At 42.4% G+C, this 21,768-nt stretch overlaps 1 protein-coding gene across 11 annotated transcripts in view; it reads left to right on the top strand.

The window, feature by feature from the left end:
* LOC148517069 (phosphofurin acidic cluster sorting protein 2-like) overlaps window positions 1–21,768 on the top strand; it is a 358,464-nt gene that overhangs the window by 246,691 nt on the left and 90,005 nt on the right. For 5 of the 11 annotated variants that reach the window (XM_088479161.1, XM_088479158.1, XM_088479156.1 and 2 more), the window contains 2 exons: window positions 9,088–9,201; window positions 10,806–10,920. In XM_088479161.1, coding sequence (XP_088335287.1) covers window positions 9,088–9,201; window positions 10,806–10,920 — 229 coding nt within the window. Of the gene's footprint in view, window positions 1–9,087; window positions 9,202–10,805; window positions 10,921–11,672; window positions 11,790–14,077; window positions 16,408–21,768 lie in introns of those variants that run through there. The other 6 variants (XM_088479166.1, XM_088479165.1, XM_088479163.1 and 3 more) reach the window with 3 other exon arrangements.

Here is a 21,768-nt window from a genome sequence, read left to right as displayed (position 1 = left end):
TTAATCTATAATCTATATCTGTTTATCTCTACTCATTAAAAAAAAAAGCTTTTTAGTATTGGATCATTAATAAAAAGATGAAATGTTTAAAAAAAAAAATCCGTTGTAGAATAGGGTCTAAAGATAGAAAAGGCGCAGTAATATAATCCATCTGTGTCATTGTATCATATATATGATCAATTATTCTGATTATAGCATATTAGTCAGACACACAAGCAGGGTTATGTCTCAGTGTTCACATATGCTTAAGCTATATCAAACATAGTTACACTTTAGCAGGGCTCTGTGTGCTTTCCAGTAACACACCTGGCTACAAATATACACACACTAGTATTCAATCTGAGTAACTGATATAGGGGCCTATGTATCAAAGCTGGGAGATAAAATTGTGAGAGATAAAGTGGTAACCAATAAGCTTCCAATTTACATTTTGCAGGCTGTGATTAAAAAATGATAGTTAGGAGCTGAATGGTTGGCGATTTGTTTGTTACAATTGCATCTCTCTCCTAGCTTTGATGCATAGGCCGCATAGTATGTCATATTTCCTCTTCTATTGATAGCAATAGTGATTTAGAACGTCACCCTACAGATACTATCTATTACTATAATATGACTAGCCTATTGATGATATTATCATTGTTGAATGTCATCCAAATTAACTGGCATCTATGTTACATAACTATTGTTTCTAATCTCACTATATAATTTAATCACTAGTGAGTAAACCAATACTTCAGGTGTAATAAGCTAGGATGCATACAGATATGCCCCTAATAGATTAGATAGACAGGGTGTTGTATGATGATATGTCGACCTATCGTCCTCTGTGGGTCAGTAGTGACTTGCATGCTCCCAACGACTGCAGCTGCTCCAGCAGTGTCTTCCAGGGCCCGGCGGTCATGTGACTATCACGTTTAGCGGAGTCTTCTGATGCGCCAGCGTTCCAATAAGTACAATCCTCCTTGTGGTGTCAACATTGTTAATGTCGACCTAATGGCTACATCTTGATTGAAACTTTAATAAAAATGTCAGTGTAGTCTACAGCTCATTGTAGCCCAATGCGATTGCTGTTACAAGATGCTTTTAAAGCAGAACTTTAATGTGTCAGTCAGAAGCAGGCACAGAGGACCTGATTGACCACCCACTAGTAGGAACTTGTATATATCCGTGACTTATTTTGTTATAAACCTGTGTCAAAAACCACAACAAATATTTTTTTTGGTTTGATGCCCGGAGAGATCCGGGCAATAAACAGTCAAAGCATTTGCTCCCAGGATGCATCGGTCCTCCTCCACATATACCCCGCCCCCAGCCACAGGCAGACAGTTTTTCGTTTGGTGCAGGCAGGACCGGTCGCACCTCTATACAGGAGGACTGCTTCGGCAACCCCAAGCTTTAGTTTTAGAAGGTTCGTTTATTGTTTTCAGAGCAAGCAACGAGACGCCCTGATGGGCGCCTGCGCTACTGCTACGTCTACCCCGCCGGTGCCGCAACACCAGTGAGCAGTCCGGTGATTATGGCTGGCGCCAGTGGGGCTTGGCTAGCCGCTCCACTGGATCCCAGGGCTGCAGCCGGACAAACTGGCAAGAAAGGTAAGGCGATTCCCCGCTGGCGGGGAATCTCATTTTTATGCAGTCCTTACCTTACCAACCGGAGGGCGCTGTAGTGCGGCGTCTGGTTCATCCACACCCCCACTAGACCACCGGGGCGGTTAAGTCTGGCGTCGGGGACCATATGAGGCCAGCGGCACTTGGCGGTTGATACAGCAGTCGGGAGATAAGCTTTCCCCCTCAGCCCCTCCCACAGTCCAGAGCGTGATCCCTCACAAAAGGTTTCAGCCTCTGTGCTGCTCCTCCTCCTCACCCTCCTCCCTATATGAGATGCTCAGAAGCCATTAATCAAGGCTTTTCTGAAGCTACAGGTCTCAGGAGATTCAAGTCCAGTCTCATACCCAGGGCCGGTTCTAGACATTGTGGAGCTCAGGGCAAAAGTTCCCAGTTGCCCCCCCCCGCCGCTCCCCCCCAAAAAAAGGAAATTACTTTTTTTAGATAGCGTTCCTCTGCGCGCCCTTCCGGAAAGGGGGCGTGTCCTTGCGGAACACCCCCAATTCATCACACCATGGGGCGTGCCCAGCACTTTCGTGGCTTCCCTCAAGCTCTCCCCTCATGGCGATTAATTGCCATGTGCAGTAAAGAGCCTTACACAGTATGTCTTACACAGTAATGGCCTTTATAAAACATTATGCCACACACAGTAATGCCCTGTATAACACATTATGCCTCACGCAGTAATGACCTGTATAACACATTATGCTATACGCAGTAATAACCTGTATAACACATTATGCCACATGCAGTAATGCCCTGTATAATACATTGTGCCACGCACAGTAATTACCTTTTATAATACATTATCCCCAATTCAAATTACACCACACAGTAGTCCCTTATTCATGTTATGGCACACAGTGGTGCCCCTTTTACACAATGCCCAATTTAGTGTCCCTTACAGTAGTAGTGTGCCCCTAGTACAATGCCCACAGTAGTAGTGCCCCTTATACAATGCCCACAGCAGTGGTGCCCCATACACAATTGCCCCAGTAGTGGTGCCCCCAGTGGTAATGCCCCCAGTAGTAGTGCCCACATTGGTAATGGCCCCAATAGTAGTGCCCCAATTGGTAATGACCCCTATTAGTGCCCCCAGTAGTAATCCCCCCAGTAGCAATGCCATCTATAGTAGTGCCCCCTATTGTAGTGCCCCCCATTTTTAATAACCCCAATAGTAGTGTCCCCAGTGGTAATGCCCCCTATAGTAATCCCCCCCAGTAGCAATGCCATCTATAGTAGTGCCCCCTATTGTAGTGTGGTAGCCGGAGCTCAGGAATGAGCTCCGGCTCTTCGGATCTATGGGAGAGACGTCATGACGTCCCTCCCATAGTGCTCTCTGCCGGAAGCCAGAGCTCAGGAGTGAGCTCCGGCTTTCAGCTGCTGCTGCAGGGAAGGACCCGGGTGCCCGCTGGTAACAGTGAGCGTCCGGCAAATGGAGCCTCCCTGCGGCGACTAGTGGGGGGGGGGGGGGGGGGGGGACTGGCTCAGTTTTTTTTTTTTTTTTTTTTTCCTGGGGTTTTTTTTTTTCTTCTTCTGGGACTCAGTGGAGCCCTCTAGAGGCCGGCGCTCCGAGCGACAGCCCTGTTAGCCCACCCCTAGAACCGTCACTGCTCATACCTCTCTCTGGAGCCAGGTTATACAGCGCACAAATCCTACCTGCCCTTTGTGGCTTGAGTAGTTGATTCAGTGCCCATTATAAGGATATTTATATGCATTGTATGTGACTTGTGCTAGCTGTGCTGTTGTGATACACTGTCTTAACTTTCTGACTGTCAGTTATATATATCCCTGCTGCTCTTGTTAAACCCTCAACTACCAGGTGAAGGGTGTCACACTGCATTACTAGCCATACACTGATTGTGTGCTGCTGGCTGGTAATTACTATGTCTTCTAAGGGTAAACAGGAGCCTGCGGCCCCTCTGCTGGTTACTTGCAAATCCTGTTCAGCGGGCTTGTCCCCTCAGGATTCTGTGTAGAACGGTCTGTGTGCTATTTGTTATGTACCACCTCTCCAGTCCACCGTTCCAGCCCCTGTTCAGGAGCCACCGTGGGTGTCCTATATCCCAGGTTATGACACGGCTAGTGAACCGCTCATCAGCCCCCACAATGCCTCCCACCATGAGGTACCCACAGCTATTACAGCCTACTATGGGCCATATTCAATATGGGGCGAAGAGCCAATTATCGTCATTTTCGCCTGTTTCAATCTTCCCCATATTCAATTTCAAAGACTTTTCGCCTTTGCGAAAAGTTTTTGTAAAAAAACGGGGATAACTTTTCTCCATGTAATACATGGCGAAAAAAAGTGCAGAATTGGGGTTTTGGGGTGCAGACTTTAAAAAAAATTAGTCTGCACCCCTGGGAGTCTCCCCTTAAAGTATTCTTCAACATTTTAAAAAAGTCCTCAGGACACCCCAAAAAATTTACTTTCATTTTGGGGGCAAAAAAAAAAATTTGGGGGAACACAGTTGTAAACTAGCGAAATTGATTCAGGGGAGGTCCCCAAGTATGCGGCAGGTGTATTTTTGAAGAATTTAAAAAAATTACTTTAGGGACTTAAAAATTTGCTTGCACCCATTTTCATGTACCCCAAATTTGATGGGCATAGTTATTTTTTTTGTTTAAAAAAAATATAAATGCTATTCTTCACCCCTTCTTCACAGGCACATTTATGCACCTGCCGCAGCTATTTAAAACTTACCTTCAGCAGGCCAAATCGGGGATACCCATAGTGATCCCCCATGTCAGACTATCTTTAGGGGGGTGCCAGGATGATTTCCCAAAAAAATGACAGGACTTTTCCATACTTACCTTTCCGCCGGGTACCGTTTTCGCCGGATCCTAATTGAATACGAGGATAATCGGGCACACACCCGATACTTTATCCCTTCAACAGTGGATGTTCCTTCTTTAGTGAGGGCGGTTAAATCGATCCTGAATATAGAGGATGGTGAACCGGCCCCTAAGCCTAAAACACTGATGTTTAAACGTCAAAAGGTGGATAAGGCTGACTTCTCTCAATCAGACCAGCTCACTGGGCTCATGGGGGCAGCTTGGGGTACTCCTGGCAAATGGTTTCAGGTCCCAAAAAGACTAGCGTCCCTCCTACTGTTGATTCGCATGTGGTACGCTTAGTCAGAAGCTCTACGCTGCCTTTACCGCCTCCCTTAAAGATGCCACAAATAGAAAACTGGAAACTTATCTTATGTCAGTCTACTCTTTTTCTGGCACTATCACTAGGCCGGCTATGGCCGCGGCCTGCGTGGCTAAGGCTATCGAAGGATGGCTGAGGCACTGGAAGAGAGCATGCCATCAGATGCTACCAGGTAACAACTGGCCTACATCTCCCATATTCAGGAAGTGGCCTCTTATTTGGGAGAAGTTGTGTTGGATACTGGACTCATTGCCTCTAAGGCATCTGCGACCTCGGTAGTCACCCACCGGGTCCTTTGGCTATGATCCTGGATGGCGGACAGGAGATCGAAGAAGGCACTCAAATCCTTACCCTTCTCTGGAGACAGGCTGTTCGGTGCAGAGTTGGACAAAATCATGGCTACCGTGGCAGCCTCAAAATCTGCCTTTCTGCCATCAGCAGCTGTCCCTAAGCCTAGGCTGTCCTCTTCTCGGTCCTTTTGCCCCCAGGCTAAGGCAAGAGGACAGCCCTTTCCCAGGCAGTCTAGTTCTCACAAGACCCTCCAAGCCACGATCCAAGCAGTCTTGGGCGGCCAGACATCCAGCTTCCAAGCCTGAGGGATCCCAGGGTTTGAGGCCGACTTCTTCAATTTTCCGACTTTTGCCGTCAAGCAACAACAGACACCTGGGTCTGAGAAGTGGTCTCTCGGGGGTACGCCTTCACCTTCCTGAGGCATCCTTCCCAACTATTTTTTTGTACCGGTCCTCCATCATACCCCATCTAGGCCCTGGCCCTCCAGGAAGCCATTCACTCCTTGCTGCGTTTAGGTGTGATTATACCAGTTCCTTCGGCTCAGCGAAGGAACTGGTTTTTATTCCACTCTCTTTTTGATTCAGAAGGCAAATGGGACTCATCAGCCTATTCTGACTCTCAAATCCCTCAACAGATATTTATTAGAGTGCCCATGTTTCACATGGAAACTGTACCATCAATTGTCCTGGCATTGGAGCCTGGGGATTTCCTGATTTCACTGGACATTGAGGATGCATATCTGCATGTGCTTATTACTCCAACCCACCAACGGTTCCTATGTTTGCTATCCTGCAGCAACATTACCAGTTTCGGGTGCTGCCCTTTGATCTGTCAACAGGCCCTCGGGTCTTTACCAAAATAATGGCAGTTATGGAGGCCTACCTTAGGCGCCAGGGAGTCAGAATCCTGCCATACCTGGACGACCTCTTAATCTTGGCACATTCACCGGTTGTGTTACAACGCCATCTCCAGCTGACCATGGACTGCCTGCAAACATACGGCTGGCTCATCAATTGGAAAACGTCTTATCTCCGACACAGCTGATGGTACATATGGGGGCACTCCTGGATTCTCTAATACAATGGATCTTTCTGGCAGTGACAAAATTTTGGCTCTACACTTGCATGTGCGCAATTTGCTCCACAATTGGAGGGTATCCATTCGCTCAGCAATGCAAGTCCTGGGGTCCATGGTATCCACCTTCAATATGGTGGAATACGCCCAGTTCCACTCCAGGCCCCTTCAACAACTGATTCTCTCACGGTGGAATGGGCAGTATCATTTGATCCGGACCCGGACGAACCTCCTCTCCAGAGGTTTGGCTTTCCCTCTCATGGTGGCTACAGACGTCCCATCTGGACAAGGGTCGCCCCTTCTGGATTCCAAATTGGGAACTTCTCACTACAGATGACAACCTTCACGGATGGGACGCGGTAACCAGTCATCATACCTTTCAGGGACGGTGGTCAACAATGGAAAGTCACCTGCCCATAAACATTCCAGAACTGTTAGCAGTGTACAGAGCACTCACTCAGGTGCAAGACCTTCCCCGGGGCAGGCTGGTCCAAATGCAGTAGGACAACATGACTGCAGTAGCCTACCTCAACCATCAGGGAGACACCTGAAGTCAGGCAGCAATGGGGGAAGTGGCAAACATCCTTGTTTGGGCCGAATGTCATCTCCCTGCAATTTCGGCAGTGTTCATCCCCAGAGTCCTCAACTGGGAAGCGGACTTCCTAAGACATCAGGACATACACGCTGGAGAGTGGGCTCTCCACCCGGATGTCTTTCAACTCCTGGTGGACAAATGGGGCCTGCCAGACGTAGACCTCATGGTCTTAAGTCACAACCACAAGGACCACATGTACGGGTCATGGACCAGAGAACCCCTCAGCTGCCTTCGTGGATGCTCTGGCAGTGAGGTGGAACTTCAATCTCGCATACCTCTTTACTCCGATCTCCCTCTTCTCGAGGGTTCTCCAAAAGTTCAAGCAAGAAGGCGGAACAGTGATACTAATAGCCCTAGCCTGGCCCAGGCGACAATGGTTCACCGACCTTGGGAGTCTCTCCATAGACACTCCTTTTCCACTTCATCTATGGCAGGATCTGCTAGCACAGGGTCCTCGCCTGTACCCGGACCTACCTCGTCTGTCTTTGATGGCGTGGCTTTTGAGTCATCCCTCTTAAGAGCCAAGGGTTTCTCTCACTCTGTGATCCAGATGATGCTCAGGGTGCGTAAGCCCGCATCTATTACAGAGTTTGGCACTCTTACTTTCAATTGTGCTCCCCTAGAGACTATGACCCTACAGTTTTTAGGGTCTCCCAAGTGCTTGCCTTTCTCCAGCCTGGATTAGACCTCAGCCTCCGCCTGGCCGCCATTACAGTTCAGGCTTCTGCTCTGTCAATCTGGTTCCAACAAAGAATCGCTCCCCTGCCTAATGTTAGAACATTCTTTCCAGGGGTTCTCTGTCTTCAACTTCCTTTTGTCCCTCCGGTGGCTTCAGGGGTTTTTATACTTGGTTCTCAGGGATCTACAGGCTCCTCCATTTGAACCTCTGGACTCAGTAGACCTAAAGTGGCTGACAGCGAAGACGCTATTACTTTTTGCTATCTCCTCTACCTGCAGGGTATCTGATTTGGCAGCTCTCTCCTGGCGCTCCATATTCTTGATCTTTCATCCAGATAGAGCTGTCCTCTGTACCAGGGCTCCTAAAGTGGTATCCCGGTTCCATTTGAATGAATAGATTGTGGTTCTGGCCTTCCAGTCCTCGGCTCCTTCTGCAGATGAAGCTTCCTTGGATGTGTTTCGTGCTCTTCGGATCTACGTGGATCGTACTAATTCCTTTAGGAAATCAGATTCTCTCTTTGTGTTGATCAGTTTTTACAAGCGAGACTGGCCAACTAACAAACAGACTCTGACTCGAGGGCTCCGAATGACAATCTCTCAGACCTACACGCAAGCTAATCTTCCTGATCCAAACAGGGTTACAGCATATTTTACTCTGTCTGTGCGACCCTTGTGGGCGGTTCGATGTGGCACTTCTAATGAACAATTGTGCAAGGTGGCCACGTGGTCTTCCGTCCACATCTTTCTCAGGTTTTACGCCTTTGACACCTTTGCCTCTCAGGATGCTTCCTTTGGGCGTCAGATTCTTTCTGCTCAGGAGTATCCCCACCCTTAGGGGAAACTGCTATGGTACATCCCCCTATGGACCCTGAAGAAGAAATTAAGAGTTATGGTAGACTTACCTTTTGTTAACTCTATTTCTTCAAAGTCCATAGGATCCACAGGGTGCCCACCCTGATGCACCTGGCCTCATGGGTATTTTTTCTCTTGATCACTGATTCCTTCATCTTCTGGGAGGGTGTTTCTTGAGTGTACCATTCTTCCTTCTTCTTCGTCCTTACCTGCTCCTGCCTTGGGCTTGTTTACAAAATGGTCTGCCTGTGGCTGGGGGCGGGGTATATGTGGAGGAGGACCGGTGCATCCTAGGAGCTAAAGCTTTGACTGTTGGTGCCCGGATCTCTCCAACCACACACACCCCGTGGTATCCCTGTGCATCCTATGGACTTCGAAGAAATAGAGTTAACAAAGGTAAGTCTACCATAACTCTTAATTTTTCACAATGTTCCTTCCTAGCGATGCCCTGACCTTCACAAATCCTATTACAGACACCTGTGGATTGTAAGAGTGCAGGAGACTTAACGCTCTCTGCTTGGGGAAGTCTATAGATCCAAGATTCTATACAATACAAATTAATACTATACATCTTCCATATAGTATTTCCTCCCTCTCTGTTCTCTCCTTTGTTCCCAGTCTCCATCCCTCCTTGTCTTTTTTTAGTTTTGTTTTCATTTTCTTACACTCTGCTTTCCACAGGCATGCCCATTAGAAAGCAAATATAGCGATATGGAGCACATTGCAATAATAATTACATTCAGCTTGTGTTCATTTTTGTAAAGAATCTGCCATTGTATGTGCACATTGGTATGTCTTAAATATTCATGTAAATGTAATTATATTCTTCTTTCCAGTGATGTTTTTACCTAAAAAGACAAAAGATAAAGACATAGAATCGAAGTATCAATGTATTGAAGGTATCAGTCGATTGATTTGCACTGCAAAGCATCAGCAGAACATGCTCAGAGGTACGTCCTGGACTCCTTCATACATTGTATTTTACATATTCTCCTATGTGTGTGTGTATGTATACATACATATATTACATATTATATATATATATATATATATATATATAATGTGCATCACGTGTGTGTGTGTGTATATATATATATATATATATGTGTATGTATATATATAAATATATATATGTGTGTGTATGTATATATATATATATATATATATATATATATATATATATATATATATATATATAAATATATGGAAAAAATTGGAGAGAGGAAAACGTGCCTAATAGTGTAATATATTTAGTGAAAAAATAATGGACATACAACAAATAATTCTTATATGCATACCAAATATTTCCTTCAGAGAAATTGGTAGATATATTCCAAATTTGAGTGTTTCCAGTGTTTCCAAGAAGTGAACCAGTGGCAAAATATATTAAAATATATATATATATATATAATATGCATATATGCGGACTGCAGCAGTTCGAATCGAAGAATGATAAGTTAGTGATCCCCTGGATACATCATTTCACTACTGCTAGTCCAGTCATACAGCATGCGAGCAAAGCATGTTGGCCTATCATCACTTTAGACACCAGTCTACCATGTCTAAAGAAATATAGGCCCATGACCTGCTTTTTAAGAGGGCGTAACATCAAAGATAGCATCGTGCATACAGACATCACTGGATTCGATCGCTATCAACTAAGTGATTCTTGCTTTTTGAAGAAAAGAAATGGATGTTACAAATGTCTTAATTGCACCACGTGCCGCAACATGATAGCAGTACATGAGTTCAAACACCCACACAAAACAAAGATGTACAATATTAATCATGTTCTTACATGTACAACTATCCACATTGTGTACATGATACTTTGTCCATGTGGGCTAGCATATGTGGGCAAAACTATCAGAACAATGCGTGAACGAATGGCGCTACACCGTGGGGCGATCAAAGCAGCACTGTCGGGCAAGGACAGTGAACAGCCGGTAGCTCGGCACTTTGCTGAAAAGGAACATAGGCTGTCAGAATTAAAACACTTGATCATTGATCATGTACCTGTGACTATTCGTGGTGGTGATAGGGGTAATCGCCTGTTGAAAATGGAGGCGAAGTGGATCATAGAACTCGAGACTATTATGCCGTTGGGTCTCAATGATAAGATTTGCTGGAATGCATTATGATTGAACAGCAATTGTGTCTTTAAATATTTGTAGTGTGTGTCTAGTTTTTTTTCTTGTCTCTGTTTTCTTTTGTCGCTTTTCTTATCTATATTCGCTTATAATACTTGTTCTCATCTGATATGCTGGTAATAGGGACTGTGTATTCCCAGGTATTCATGTGCTAGATGCCCTATTATATAAAGAATGATATAAGCATAGATATAATGTGTATAGTGATTTGGGCAGGCCGCACATTACTTATCAGGCAATATAGTATCATATGCTGTTTTGATATGCTCTGGGTTATGGACATGACCTGTAGTTTCTATACTGGTTTTCTTATTATGTTATAAGAACATACCGTTTTATGTCATGTTTGTTATGGGTTGTGCACCATTGAGACTTTGTTTAACTGATGACGCTTGGTCACCTAGGTAACAGGAGGTGTGGTGTAGTGCCACCGCATCATCAGTATGGGACGCCGTCTGCAGAGTGCGGAAGCGTGCGTTACCCATGGTTTTCACCATTTCACTTGGGTGTCTATTTAAGGTAAGACCTGTTTTATTTTTTGTATATGACCTTGAAAAAAGGGCTGGAGCCCAGAAACGTTGGTTGACACTATTATTAAACGTGGTTTAAGCCCTCTAGTGCCGCCTCACTCGCTTTCTATATATATATATATATTTAATAAAAAAATTTAAAATGTGAATTTGGTGATTATAATACTCTTTCTAAAAAAACATTGGAAAATTCAGAGTATAAAAATATGTTTAATGAAGTACAGGGGACATGGGGATAAAAGCAATTTAGGGATCTATAAAAAAGGGATACACAGTACAAGGGGAGATAAATATATGAAAAGAAAAATGCACATAAGAGAGGAGTATACAAATGACGATTGGCTAAGTAAGAAAAATTATAAAACTTAGCTTTTATATATTTATCTCCCTTTTTTATAGATCCCTACATTGCTTTTATCCCCATGTCCCCTGTACTTCATTAAACATATTTTTATACTCTGAATTTTCCAATGATATCTTAGAAAGAGAGTATTATAATCACCAGATTCACATAGACACATTTTTAATTTTTTTATTATATATATACATATTTTTAATATATTTTGCACTGGTTCACTTCTTGGAAACACTCAAAATTGGAATATATCTACCAATTTCTCTCAAGGAAATATTTGGTATGCATATAAGAATTATTTGTTGTATGTCCATTATTTTTTCACTAAATATATTACACTATTAGGCGCCTTTTCCCCTCTCCCATTTTTTCCATATTCATTTTAGCTGTATTGCTTAAACCTGCACTCTGAGGAAAAAGCTGCCATATCTTATTCACGGTGAAGTGTGTTGTTTATGAACTCGTTTAAAAGGACACTATTTTTTGGACACTATATGACTTTTTAAAGTATCAGGAAGCGCCAGGTGCCTAGACTACGGTTTGTCATATATGTGTGTGTGTGTATATATATATATATATATATATATATATATATATATATATATATAAACGATACTGCCTTTGAACCTCTATATACCCCTGCCTATACCTTCTAATATCATGCCTATAAACCTCTAAGGATGACGCTAATTTGCGTACGCAGTCATACAGTAAATAAAGACTCCAGACTTAGAACCTGTGGTTCCAAAGCACAAAGTATTATTCAAGTAAAGGTACAGCAGTTCCACGCTATGATCCTCATATAATCTTAGCGCAAAGAGATTATACAGACCCAAGTACAATTATACATACGCAGCGCTCTCTGGTCCAGATGTTAGGCATCAGCAAGAAACCCCTCGTCAATCAGCATTCAGCACAAAGACCAGGAACCCAGGGTCAGAGAACACATATTTATACCCCCCAGGAATAAACAACACAATAGAGAAGTTTGTTGCTAATACCATTGGTCCAAATAGACACAGTCCAGCCTCTAACAACTGGAGGTCTCTGGTTTCCCGCCTCATGCAAATCCTAACAGTTGTTCATATAATGTACATTTTGTTGCTTGGAGTCTCTGCGGTCCATAAGTTGAGAATGCATGTTGCGATCTCTCCATCGATATTACCGGAATACTGTTGAGAGAGTATGCATCAGTACAATACCAAACATGGCTTACTTATCATGTATAAAACCTTAGTTACAAAATAATCTTTATTTCATAGCAATTATAGTAAATGTGCATACTTGAATCTTATACCTTTAAAGCTTATGGAACCTTGTATGTGAATATGTAATGTGTGAGTATGTGGGGTTTGATGTAAAGACGCTAGTTAACTTGGGGCAGATGCGTGTGCATGGAGCTAATATTCAGCGTTTTCATACAGGGTCTTATGCATTTGCTAATATGCGACTAGTAAACAGCGCAATTGTGCGTATTAATGTGTGTATGAGAAATGGTGCACTTAAATCTCACTTAAACTCACAGTGATTACGCAATTATAGCATGAGCCTCTACAGGCACGTGAATTCATTAGAGCACAGAGATAACGCTGATCTGAAGTCTTAGAGAATCTGTGTGGAGGGAGACCACCATAGACCGACATGGGGAGCACTTCTTCGCTCTCAGCTATCCCTAGCAGTGTGGAATGCTGAGCATTATAGTTCCATGACTTGCTCATGCCCCAGCAGCCCCCACCCTTTTCAGGCTCCAAAATACTGGTCTTTGTTCTCCCAGGGCCTGTGTAGATGCAAATTAGCACAGCTACAAGACCCAAACCTCAGATAACACTCTTGGCTTTGAAGGTATTTTATTGTAGGAAGCCTGCTAATGTAAGGTGCTACAAACGACCCTCTTGCTGTATTCGAGCAGGGCCACCTGGAGTGGGAGCAGACGTTATGTCCATGAAGCTTGTCTTCACAGGCTAGTTGTCACGTGGCCATTTGCTCTGTTTAGCTAATGCAATCCAATTTTGACGTACTGTACAGCCATTTCTGAAATATATCCTTTAGGGGAATTATAATAATATACACACTTTATCCAGAGCACCCAAACTACGTAAAGTCATGAAATGGGCTTTTGATGAATTGCCGTAACTTATGGCGATGGTCAAAGATGCAATCGCATGATGCTAATAATAATATCGCCACATGTACTAAAGTGTGAGTTTATCTAAAATGGCGCTTAGGCGGCCATTCGCAAAATGGCGTCTTGTGATCTCATTTCCAAGATGGCGTCTTGCGGCCAGTCGCAAGATGGCGTCGCTGTGATCCAATTTTAAACTGATCTTGTCTCAGCCAATTATCCAGCTTCGACAATATGTGTGTGTGTGTGTATATATATATGTGTGTGTATGTACGTGAGTGTATATAATATGTATGTAAATGAGATATATATATATATATATATATATGTGTATATATAGTTTACATACTTATATACACTCACATATGTGCATGTGTGTATATATACTGTATGTATGTGTGTGTATGTATATATACTGTATATTAATACATACATATGGGCATGTAAATATGCAAATTCCTTATTTAAATTTCCTTCTGTCTCTGTGGTATCAATGCAGTGGTCAGTGGAGGGTTTAATATGAGAAATGTTTTTTTATATATATATATATATATATATATATATATACATATAAACAATACTTAATATCATATGTGGTTTTATACAACATTTTCCATCAAACACTTGCTGCTATTTTAACTCTTCATTTCCCCCCCTCTTGTACCTCAGTGCTTATTGATGGCGTGGAATGGAACGATGTCAAGTTTTTCCAGCTGGCAGCACAGTGGTCATCTCATGTCAAGCACTTCCCCATCTGTATATTCGGACACTCAAAATCCAACTTTTAGTCTTTTTATTGCAGAGGGTGCGCTATCACTACTACCCTCTCCTCCTGTACCTGGGTCCCACACACTAACTAGTGCCAACTACTCTGTGACTGAGAACCATCCAGCTTCTCCCTTTTTGCTTTATTTTTTTACTATGGTTTTTATTATTTCTCAGATTATTTAAAGCTAAGCTTGAAGTTAGTTTTCTATTTTTTAATGTTACTTCGAAGGGAGAATATAATAAAAATAAAGAAAAGTCTTAAATATACTGTTAACACAACAGTAACTTTGGTACTCTAATGACCTGGTGAGAAAATGCACTGCTTAGTAATGTGTTACATGTTAGGTGAGTAACTGATTTGGGTGATGATTTTAGTGTGTGTTGGGGTTTTGGATTGGCCTAATATAGGCTAAAGTAATCCACTACTTGCAATAAGTGGTTTTGCACTTTGTTTAAGACTTTTTGCTATCACGGATCCTCCTGTTTAGCCTGTTACGTTGTTTATTAAGGGAAATGAGACGGCTTTAAGAACAAAAGTAGCCATGTGTAGTTGGAGAAGCTGTTCCTTTATATAGGTTGCTAATGTTAAGGCACTTTGTCACTTGGCCAAGACTCAAACTGTCATTTTCCAGAAAAGTTTGGCACAAATAATAATGAATATAATTGCCCCCTATTTATACTTCCTATATTTATATTAAACAATCTGAAGGTTCTTTTAACAGTCTGAAGGGATGAATGGCAAAGACAATTTTTTTTAAATGGGTTCTTCCTTCGACAAAGCCACTCACAATATTGTGCTTACCCTACACTCCACTTTATATAGGACTTAATTGAGTTGACATCACTGATTCAGTTTTTAAATGTAAGCTAACACTAGAGGGTGACTCACTTTCTTGTAAACCTAGTTTCTGCTATCCTCAAACTGCACTCTGAAGATAACCACTACTTCTATCATCCATGCACCATGCAATGATCAGGACGCACAGATCTGTAACTGTACGAAAATCATATACACAGGAAAAACTTTCACATTTTAAGCACATTTTAATGAAGTTTAAAGCCGGACACATGCTGAATTTTGAACTTTTGCATCAATAAGAATATGATTGCAGAGTACGCCAGAAACACAAATTGTTTTACAAGTGGAACCATTTGCCTTTTATTGTGTGTGGTATGTTAATTGACAGTCGGATTTGCATCAGCACTTATCTTATTTGGAAATGCTAATCTGAATTTCATTTGGCAAGTTACTGCACTGAATGACTCAAGACTCTGTAAAAATCGACCGTACTTTAGAATATAACACATTGATGTGGTTAATCCTGTATGCACCAGACGCAGCTGACGTATGCTGTGACTTTGTATTAATCCAAAGCTTTGCATAAGCAATGCTGCATAGTTCTGTAGGTTTCTGAAGCTCATGGTGTTATGTTATAGACATGTGCAGGAGGGATGTATTGCAGTGTGATTTTCAGATTGACCAGGAACTACTCACCAGCACCTCCATATGGTCACACTTCATCCTTTCTCTAATCCTTAATTTATTCCTTGTTGCCCATCTATGTTAAATTGTGCTAAATCAGAATGATTGTAAAATGAACTGCAATCCAGGTTTTGGTCATTAAGACCTGCTTCCAGTGTGCTTTATTATGGGGGGAATTCACGGATTCTGTGATTTTTAACGCCCGTTAACCCGTGTTAATTCCCGTTAACACGGCAATTTAACGGGCGTTAACAAAGGTATCGGGTGAAAAAGGGATTCTAATTGAATAGCATTAGGCGATAAAGCCCAAGGCTGTCTCCCTTTTTCACCCCTGTTATCAGGGCTAATTGAATTCCCCCCTATATATTATGAGTTAGCACAATATTTAGTGAAAGTGGGCAATATTGTTTACTGGGAATTAATGAATTCCGTGTTATTGTAACCATTTCACTACCAGAGAACTGAAAGTGCTCTTCAGCAGTCTATGCTGGAATATTTCTGTCAATGTCTTGAAATTGTGAAATCACACTGCATACCATCTACCTTTACAGTAATTAGAACCAAATGGTTTATAATGATTTACCAGCAACATACCTTGTTACACTGATGGCATTTCAACGTAGTCTGCTGTAACTGTAAAGGGGCATACGCACCCTTACACTTAAAATGACTCCTAACCTTGTTCATATTTTCCCAAACGTTTCTCAAGAGTTGCTTTCCTTTGAATAAAACATACTGACAATAATCACTTCTGGCAATTTATTTCGTCTTTATACAGAAAATATTTCATATGATAAACAACTTACTACATTTTTATGTCTTTAAAGTATAACTTAGTTATTTCTGTCCTCAGTGCAAAACTAGTTTATTAAAAAAAAACAAAGCCATCTTATGGAGTTCACATTACTAATTTACTGTATATACTATTCCCTTACTGTGATTAGGGCCGTTATAATAACTCAAACATGGCCCTAGATACCGTAATGAAGAAAGTGGCTATTGATCATTTATTGCTTTAGCATGTGGTTAAAGACAAGTAAGTTATCAAACTTATCAAACATTTTTATACTTAGTTCTTTGAAACTGTGGCCCTCATTCAGACCCACTCGCAAGCGGGCGCACGTACGTTAGGCGTACGTACAAAAATATTTAAATTCAATGGCTCGCTCGTATTTTCGTTCGCATCTAAAATTCCTCCCTAAACTCAGGCGACCCCTCCTCTAACTAACGAGCGTGCGAAATAGCGAGCGTACATCCCCGAAATGGCTTGAAGGGAACGCACGCACAAGTGAAACCGGAAGTGGCCTTGTCAGATGTCGATTACCTGCTCCTTTATTCTGCCTACCTCCCTCAATCGTATCATGCCAATCAATGTATCAATTAGCTTAATTGTTTTTTTTTTTTCAACACAATGCAAGAAACTTTACTCTTGTCCGTGTTTGTGTTTACCCGCAGAATACGTACGGATGGAACATTCGCTTTTATTGTTCAAAAAACATGTGAACCACAATTAAACAATTGTTCTATTGCTGTGGATCCCCGCATATTTTCCGGGGTTCATTTCTTTATTTAAATTTGCAAACGCATGTCACTGCATCAAGCCTATCATAACTCTCCAGAGATTTCTGGCCCTGTTGAACACATGACTCATACACTAACCAATAAAATTGCTCCTGTTAATTTCCAAAATACATTAGCCAATCAGAAATTTTGGCCACACTTTATCAAAAATGTTTTGTATGAAAAACTCCATTGCCATCATGAGAGCCTCCGCATTCACCAGGCGCGAGCTGCTGGTGCTTACGGAGGTGATGGATAGGCGGATCACCAGCCAGCCTCCACCCATCACCAACCGGCAGAAGCGCTCCGCGTATGCGGAGGCACGGTCCCGCCTGCGGTCGATGGGTTCACGCCGCAACATCGGGCAGCTTGAGCGCAGGTGGTCAGACCTGCAACGGCGAACGCCCCGCTTGCTGGCATGCTTTCGCATGCAGATCGTTGAAAGTAAGTGTTATGTATTGTGGTTTTCATGTTTGTGTTTGTGGGGCAAACTGCGTGTGCATGTTTTCCTGTCTGTCCTATTAATTATTTGTCCTCATATCTGCGTGTGCATGTTTTCCTGTCTGTCCTATTAATTATTTGTCCTCATATCTGCGTGTGCATGTTTTCCTGTCTGTCCTATTAATTATTTGTCCTCATATCTGCGTGTGCATGTTTTCCTGTCTGTCCTATTAATTCTTTGTCCTCATATCAGTGTGTGCTTGTTTTCCCTCTATTTCTGTTTTTTTCACTCTACTCCTTTTTGCATGTTTTTTGTTGCTGGTTTTTTTTTTTTTAATTTGGGCCCCGGATTTGCCCAGAAACTAACCTCAATTTGTTTGACATATTTTAGGAGGACAGCCAAGACTACGCCGTCACCGTCCGGCCAGACGGCGTTCCCGGCCACTATCCCCAACCCCCAGCCAACACTCCACCCCAAATATTTCCCCTATACCCCACTCCTCCCCAGCCTTCCCAGACCCTCTCCCGGAACTGTCGGGCCTCCTTCCCCTCCGTCCCACTTCCCCCTCTCCTCCACCCACCCCTCTTCCAATTACCCCCTACCCGGAGTCCATCATTACCCCTCCCCGTTCTTTGGGGAATGAAGGCTCCTCCGAGGAGGAACATGGAGGGACTTCCGGAGCTCCCGTTTTGGCTCCCGGTATGTTTTTATTTCTCATTTTTTTTAACCACAAACTGTATGTAATCATGTGTCGTGCCTTTATTCGTGCTTGTTTGGTTTACTTTTGGTGATTTAGCAGTTTGCCTTTACCTCTTCCTGCTGATTTCAACATACACATATCACACCTGTGTGAATTTGTACATAGGCCTTGTATTTTTGCCAGCACCCCCTTTTTGTTTTGGTTTTTTTTTTTTCTGTTTAGGAGTGATTTCGTTGTGTTTTTGTTTTTTTAATGTGGATTCCCTATTGTTTTATTAATCCACACACTTTTCTCACCCACAGAGGAACAGAGGCGTCGTCAAGAGGTGGAGGATTGTGTTGGCCAGATGCGGCAACATGTAATTGGCCTTCTTGTGGCCCTTGACCGGCTGTCTGGCATCCTTCGCCAGTAGTTTTTTTTGTTTTTTTTCGTTTTGTAAATAAATTTTGTAGTTCTAATATACGTTCTGGCTCATTCTTTTTTTCTAAAACACAAATAGTTTTCCCTGACATAAGTAGACTGTTCCTGCACGGATTTCCATTTTTTAAAAGTTAGATTGTATTTTGTATTTGTATGTTAAACAGCCACAAGAAACACATAACAGTAACAATGTCATTTCCCTTTTTGGGTGTAGTGTCAATTAGATATTTCGCCATTTTACAGGTTCCTAGTTGGTGTGCAAGCTGCTTAGGCCAATCTTCAAAATCCAAAGGTTTGGACAGGCTTCCTTTTGGTGTGGGTTGGGAACCTGCAAACATATTTCAGTTTACATCAACTGGTGTCAGTACTGGATTACCCCTTAGTCAATTGTAAGGTGTGTTAACCTGGTTACACTTGCTGTTAACGTCCAAAAAAAGGAAGACCATTTCACTCTCCAAACATTTATTCACAACATAAATGAGAAATCAAAGTGGTCAGTCCCAAAACAAAAAAACAGTGATAATCTCAAATACAACACATACAAATAAAATATTTAATTAAAAAAAACAATCAAGAACTGGTTGACGAAGGACCATGCCAACATGATTCCACAAACATGGCGTTGCGATATGGGTTCCAGAATATATGGACAAAATCACCAGATCCAGGTTTGGTAAGGGTAGCAGGAAGTAGTGAGCGTTGGAGTGGCAAAGATTATGTGAACAAACAGAAGATGGTGTAAAAAATAAAAATAAATTAGATGTTCACAAACACATTAGGTATAAACACTGTAGTTTGGGTCAAACTTACCTAAAAAATCTGGCCACCACATCATCGCGTATGGCCCCCCCACATACTGACCTCCGACCAACCTCGGGGGGGCCATCCTCAGGTAAGGCATCCTCTGGCTGCATTGGGACACCACTCCTTATGGCGATGTTGTGAAATATCCCACACAGGACCACAATTTTCGACACCATATCCGGCAAATACATGAGCTCGCCACCAGAGCGGTGGAGGCATCTGAATCGGTCTTTTAAAAGGCCGATACAGCGCTCCACCACTTGCCTGGTGGCTGTAAGTGCGGAATTATACTCACTTTGTGGGCCTGGTGTGGGAGCCAAATAAGGAGTGAGCAGCCAGGACATGCAAGGGTATCCACTGTCTCCTGTGAAAAATAAGAGACAACATCAGGAACACTGTGTATCAAGCTTAACATTGTTATGTACTAAAGGTCTCCACTTACCCAGAAGCCACGCATCACCAGCTTGTAGGTTGGGTAATTTCTGCCATATCCCTGATTGCCGGATGACGAAGGAGTCATGTGCACTTCCTGTTAACTTAGCATTCAGGGACAGGATCTGGAGGGAGGCATCACATACCACCATTACATTCAGGGAGTGATAGTGTTTCCTGTTTCGAAATATTGCCTCCAGCCGTGCTGGAGGCTGAAGTGGTATGTGAGTACCATCCACAACCCCTATGATGTGTGGGAAGCCAGCTATTTGGTAAAAATTGGCCTTGGCCACACTAAGGGCACCCATATCCAAAGGCATTTGAATAAAATGATGGAGGTGCTTGAAAAGTGCCTCCATCACTGCCCTCAGGATCCGGGAAAAGGAGGATTGGGAGATGCCCGCCACTATTCCCACCGTTGTTTGAAACGATCCTGAGGCACAGAAATGTAACACCACCATAAATTGCGTCAGTGGTGGTATTGCTGTTGGACTGTCAATTTGCCGCTCAAGATCACTTTCTATTAATGAGAGAGTGTCTATGATGATTTTGGGAGGTAGACAGTAGCGTCTTAAAACCTCATCATCGGGCATTCCAAAAAGGGTGACACGTGTTCGAAATATCTGGAAATATCTTGCATGCCTACGATGCCTACGCCTGGGATGAGATTGAGGTTGGTCGGCTTCCGGGAACATGGCCAGAACAATCCTCCCCAGATCAACCTGAAATTCCAAAATTTAAAAGTAAGGCTTTTGACCCACCCCCAAACTATATTAAAACAACTTAGCTTGATGATACCATCCATTGCTGCTTACATGCCGGGGTATTGTCATGATACGTCCAAACTGAAAATAAACAACAAAATTACTTGACACATTTCACTCTGTGCATTTTGGTGGATACATTTTGTGCTAGACCAAAGTTCAAATATGCCAAACACCCATTTAGCAAAACCGCAAAGCGACATTTAACACAGTACATCAAAACGGGTCGAAATGTTGGCTCAAAAAGCGAAAGCTAAACCATCAAAAAGTTAGAATGATTATTAAGCTGTTTAAAATGCGCTAATTAGTTCGCTAATACAAGTCACAAGAGTAACTACTAAAAATGCGCAAATTAGTTCGCTAATACAAGTCACAAGAGTAACTACTAAAAATGCGCAAATTAGTTCGCTAATACAAGTCACAAGAGTAACTACTAAAAATTTGCAAATTAGTTCGCTAATACAAGTCACAAGAGTAACTACTAAAAATGCGCAAATTAGTTCGCTAATACAAGTCACAAGAGTAACTACTAAAAATGCGCAAATTAGTTCGCTAATACAAGTCACAAGAGTAACTACTAAAAATGCGCTAATTAGTTCGCTAATACAAGATAAAAAATGGATTTACCAAGAGCAAATATCTAAGATGCAAAATCAAAAGGTCTTTGGGGTCGAAAATTAACAAAATCTAAAATAGAATAAATTAGGTATCCAAAAATTACAAAATATACAAAACACAATGAAACAACAATTGAACAAAAGTTAGACTTCACAAAACTTACCAAATCAACAAACGAGGTCCCAAAAATATAAACCAACAAAGATAACGGGAAAAAAAACGCAAATCTAAACAACAAACGATTCTCCAACCTCCAACTCCTTTCTACACAATCAATAAACTCCAGCCAAGATAACCTCGAACAATCCAAAAACGCCACCTCGACTTGAGACACACCAAGCCATAAATAGTGTTTCGTTTCCCGCACAA

The sequence above is a fragment of the Taudactylus pleione genome, unplaced genomic scaffold (genome assembly GCF_031769625.1).
Source record: "Taudactylus pleione unplaced genomic scaffold, aTauple2 ptg000227l, whole genome shotgun sequence".
Classification (NCBI taxonomy): Eukaryota; Metazoa; Chordata; class Amphibia; order Anura; family Myobatrachidae; genus Taudactylus; species Taudactylus pleione.
This window is presented reverse-complemented; position numbering and strand designations above follow the sequence as displayed.